The 5,000-nt window shown below is 44.7% G+C and overlaps 1 protein-coding gene across 2 annotated transcripts in view; it reads right to left on the reverse strand.

Annotated features, from left to right (window-relative positions):
• LOC311057527 (rho guanine nucleotide exchange factor TIAM1-like) overlaps positions 1-5,000 on the reverse strand; it is an 88,878-nt gene that overhangs the window by 56,912 nt on the left and 26,966 nt on the right. For both annotated transcript variants that reach the window (XM_084074496.1, XM_084074495.1), the window contains exons 3-5: positions 3,975-4,427; positions 3,192-3,436; positions 2,489-2,790 (exon numbers count right to left, since the gene is read on the reverse strand). In XM_084074496.1, coding sequence (XP_083930622.1) covers positions 2,489-2,790; positions 3,192-3,436; positions 3,975-4,420 — 993 coding nt within the window. In that variant the 5' untranslated portion in view covers positions 4,421-4,427. The remainder of the gene's footprint in view (positions 1-2,488; positions 2,791-3,191; positions 3,437-3,974; positions 4,428-5,000) is intronic.

Here is a 5,000-nt window from a genome sequence, read left to right on the forward strand (position 1 = left end):
CACACACGTACACACAAAGACATAAGACACCCACACACACAGCTCACCTCCATTATAGGCCTGCTTAAAGCGTAGGAAAAGCATGGGCGTACACACACACACACACACACACACACACACACACACACACACACACACACACACACACACACACACACACACACACACACACACACACACACACACACACACACACACACGCACGCAGAACGAATACAGAGTGAGAGCAGCCTCTGTAAAATGATGAAGTCTTGCCAGTCCTGCAATACTGCAGCAAGAAAAAAGAAAGCCTCTTCTGTCTGATTAGAAAAAAATCCTTCTGACAGCTCACATTATACTGGAGGTTAGATCAGCATTTGGAGTGTACGTGCGTGCGTGTGCGCGCGTGTGTGTGTGCGCACAAATCACACTTGGATTAGTGGTATCTAGACCAATAAAAGGATTATGGAAAGCTCACTCTCCATTAATAACCAAAACATTTTGTGGGTAAAGCGAGTGTTTTCTCTTTAAAGGAAAGTGTGTTCTCAGCACCTCTCCTCTTGCATGCATGCTGCACTCTCCCCATGCTTCTGGAGCTGTGTTTGCTGTCCTGTGTTGTTTATTTCAGTGGTTCAAACATTTTCATGTGAAGGACCCCCAAATGGATAGGAATTTGGCCGCGGAAGAGGATCTTGTGCCAGGGACCCCCCATACAAGCTTTGTGTTGTTAAAATGTTTTTTTTTAAAAATCCAAATTCCAGTTCAAGATTTATTTATTTTTTGTTTTTTTACAGATTTTGTTGCTATATTGTTGCTATATTAACACATTTTGCTGGAGACACCCTGGAACCCGTCAAGGACCCAAATGCTACTGAAATAACATGTCATCACTGTTGGGTGGAAACCTTGTAGCCCACTGTATGTCCAAAACTGTTACTTTTCAGAAAATAGAAAAAATAACCTGTATCCAATCCAACATAGTTATAATTTAGTCACAAGCTCGTGTTGATATATTTAATTAGTTCAATATTTATAAAACCCATAGACACACTTAACCGCTTTCACTTTAACATTCACAACATTTCAAAAGTAGCAAAAATAACTCACAGCGTGTGGCATCGTGACGCTTTGTGAGCTTGTGCACTTACTTTGTCCTACTTTTGTGCGACACTGTTATAGGGTGAAGTACGACATTAATTTACAAAAAACATATAAAGAAATCAGACCCATGGGGGTCCCTGGGCCCAAGTTTAAGAACCACTGGTTTATTTATATCAGGTCTGCCCCCCCATCCCAGTTAGTGCATGCATTCGGATTAATTTATAATGAACATTCATGTTCTTCTTATCAAGGTTAGAAGGGCTTCTGGGAAATGAGTTGGAGTTTCAGTTATTATTTATTATTCTAAATAAATGTAATAAAAAACAACAAAACTGAAAATCTTGGGTCCGTAGTTTGGTTCCTGAATAAAAGTGGGGCTTAATTGTCCCATAATTAGGTGCTTTGTTAATGATGTGTGTTAAAAAAAAATTGGGGGGGAGGCGGGGACTTGGACTTTGTCTCTTTGAATGAAATTGTATAAATGTCTAAAGTGTGTGCGTACGAAAAAACATATAAAGATGAAATATGGATGTTTCTTCCCGACACCAACAATATTGTACTCACCACTCTACAAGTACTGTAAACAACATACAGTACTTCCTCTATCTAAATAACATAAACAGCATCTATCTAAATAGTCAACACACACAAGTGCATAAGCCGCGTGAGCATTTCTCCTTTGTGCTTTCTGAACACACACACAGGAAGCATCCCTGGTCGTCGACCAGACGTTAATTGCTCGGGTGACTGGTGTCCTCTGTCATGTCAATGAACTCCCTGAACTTCCCGCACTCCACTCCCAAACAAAGAGCTCTATTTTTCTGGCTCTGCCCATGTGCATGTGCATGTGCATGTGCATGTGCATGTGCATGTGCATGTGCATGTGCATGTGCATGTGCATGTGCATGTGCATGTGCATGTGCATGTGCATGTGCATGTGCATGTGCATGTGCATGAGCCACTGAGACAAACTAATATAAGGAAGATGCAGAGGCGTGTGTTGCAGCCTCACAACAGTATAAAAAGGAGAATCAGAAACAATTTGTAGCTCAGAATGTTTTTTTTTAATGTGCAAAATGTGATACAAGTACATCACAGGTACAACGTTTCGGCCAAACAGCTGAAATGTTGTACCTATGATGTATTCGTGACACATTATGCATGATAAATATTTGTTCTACTTTTTATACTGTTACTTATCCTATCCTGCACCAGCAACAACTGATTGTGCACAATTCAGCCTCATAATTTCTCTTTGAACCAGTCTCACCACAGACCACCCATCCACACAGTAAAATCATTATCCATCCGTAGCTCTGAGATCGTACAATATGTAAGCACATGGATACATTGTGTACCCTCTCAGAGTTACATTACTGTGCAGTCAGGAGTTGAGCCATCTCAGTACCTGAGTGGTTTGTGCCCGCCGGCCCTGGAAGCCTGGGCAGGGTGCAACAGGGATTCCCAGGCCAGCCAAGCCCTCCGACAGGCAGTGAGAGCGCCTGCAGGGCAGGGTGAAGGCTCCGTACAGCCCACCTCCGTCCTCCTCAGAAGGGGACATCAGATCGGCCTCCTCTCCCTGTCCGTCTATGTCCGCGCCGTCTCCCGCGTTTCGCCGGTTCTTGGCACAGCGGCTCCTCTGGCCTCTCAGGACAGGGGTCTTCTGCTGGCTGCACAAGTGGTCCAGGGAGGACGCCCTCTCTGCAGAGCCTGACACACAACAGATGGATGATTTGTGGATGCATTTGTACATTTATGTAGCCTACCTTAATTTCATTAGGAGTTTTAAAAAGATTACCGCGGAAGCCCTTCCCTAGGTGAGTAATTCCGGTAGTCTGTTTGTCATATGGCTGTGCTCTGTATTTTAATGTTTTAAATGCCAGTTCATTATTGTAAAAGAGACTCAGGTCTCAATGTTTTTACTGGTTAAATAAAGGTTATATATATTTGTGCAACTTTATGTTGTGTGTACGCACACACTTGTTTTCAGTTTCCTATCTGTCTGACTATGTGTGTGACTATGTGTGTGTGCGTGTGTGTGTGTGTGTGTGTGTGTGCGTGTGCGTGTGCGTGTGTGTGTGTGTGCACACGTCTTCACCAGCCGCCCTCACCTGCAGTGCCTCGCGGGCACGCAAACTCCTCCTCTTCTTCCTCTTCCTCCTCCTCTCCTCCGTCTATCATCTCTTCCGTGCTGGTCATGTGCTCCTGGCTCAGGTCGGACAGGGAGAACTCCAGGCTGTCTTCCCTCCACATGTCCGCTGACTTGGACCTCTTCTTCTTGAAGCTCCCGCCCTCGCGGGGCCCCTCGGTGACACGCTGCAGGTACGTGACCTCCTCTCCGTCCCCCTCCCTAGGGCTGGCACCAGATCATGACATTTCAGTTGACGATAAATTGTCATACAAATAATTGCGATTGACGATTTAATTGTGTTTTTTGGCGTTGAACACAAATGGAAATTACATTTCTGCATGGATTTTAGGCTTTGTAAACAAAATTTCGAGTCCTGTTTCAGTCGATCTTTGATCTATGTCTCTACCCATCTTTCTCTCCCTGTTTCCGGTCCATCTCCATATACACTATAAATAATGGCAGAAAAGCCCAAAAATACATCTTTAAAAAAAATGTAATACAAAGAGATGTTTGACAATGGGTGATACAAATAATCAAAATAAATAATGTACTATGGCCAAATAAGGCCTTTTTTTAAAATAATGAAAATAGTCGATCTACAAGCTCACAATGCGTCTCATCGCAACATGTTGTGTGTTTGTAGATCTGCTATTTCTGCAATTATTGAAAATGTATGAACATTTTTCAACATGGACATGATTATGACAATTACTACGATTATGCTAAATAATTGGCGATTATGTAATAATTGTGACAGGCCTACCCCTCCCCCGAAGAGTCCTCCACGACGCTGCCCCGCGTGAGCGTGTCCGCCTCGGAAGTCTCCGGGGTGGGCGTGGCCAAGGCCTCATCGTCGTCATCGTGCTGGAACGACTCGGGCCTCATCGTCATGGCGACGCGCTGCGTCCAGTGGGGGTTGGCCCCAAACTCGGCTACCAGCCCATCGGCCGGGTCAAAGGGCTCCAGGCCGCTCTCCGCCAGGGATTGCGGGATGCTCGGCGTGCTGGAGGAGCGCGTCGAGGCCTCGGAGTTCCGGTGCTCCTGTTTCGCAGCCGACGCCGACGTGGCGTTCTGGGACCGCCGGGTGACCTGCTGCTTAGTGCCGGAGAGGCGCAGCGAGCGAGACGTGTGCTTCCGCGAGAGGTGGCCCGCCGTCACGTTGCCGTGGAAACCGCTGTCGCCATTCTGACTCGTTTCCACGTTTCCCATGATTCAGCTGCACATTTTGAGGATTGAGGGAGAGTCACAAAAACAAAACATTTTAGCAGTGGTGGACAGTAAGTAAATTTACTTTTGTAGTGTACTTAAGTAAAACAAAATAGTATCTGTACTTTACTTGAGTATTTGTATTTTTGGATACTCATCATGACTCATGACTGCTGGTGGTTAATGATATTACAATTCAGTGATGTAAGTTAGTTTTGTCTGTTTGTCAGTTTGTAAAGTTAACAGGAGGACAGCAGCGGAGGGATTTAATCCTCCATCCTGTGCTCTGCTTCGGGTTTATTGCAGTGTCAGCTAAACGCCTAAATAAAGACAAGGAATAAGCACATCAGGTGTGTGTTGTGGTCTGCTTGCTGCTCTAAAGTGGAGCATCATCACTTTAATGACTAAGTTTCAAAAATTAAAGTTCAATCATCATTCCATCATTGAAATTATTATCTAAACTAGTGACCAGGGGCCGGAGCTCGGGGGTGGCTTCTTGGGCTGCACCCCCGAATGTTTTCTCAAAAGCTGCACATCTTTTAGATTTTTTAAATAACTTAATCGTTGTGTCATTACTCTCAGT

The sequence above is a fragment of the Gymnoscopelus microlampas genome (assembly GCF_963454915.1).
Source record: "Gymnoscopelus microlampas genome assembly, chromosome: 12".
Lineage (NCBI taxonomy): Eukaryota > Metazoa > Chordata > Actinopteri > Myctophiformes > Myctophidae > Gymnoscopelus > Gymnoscopelus microlampas.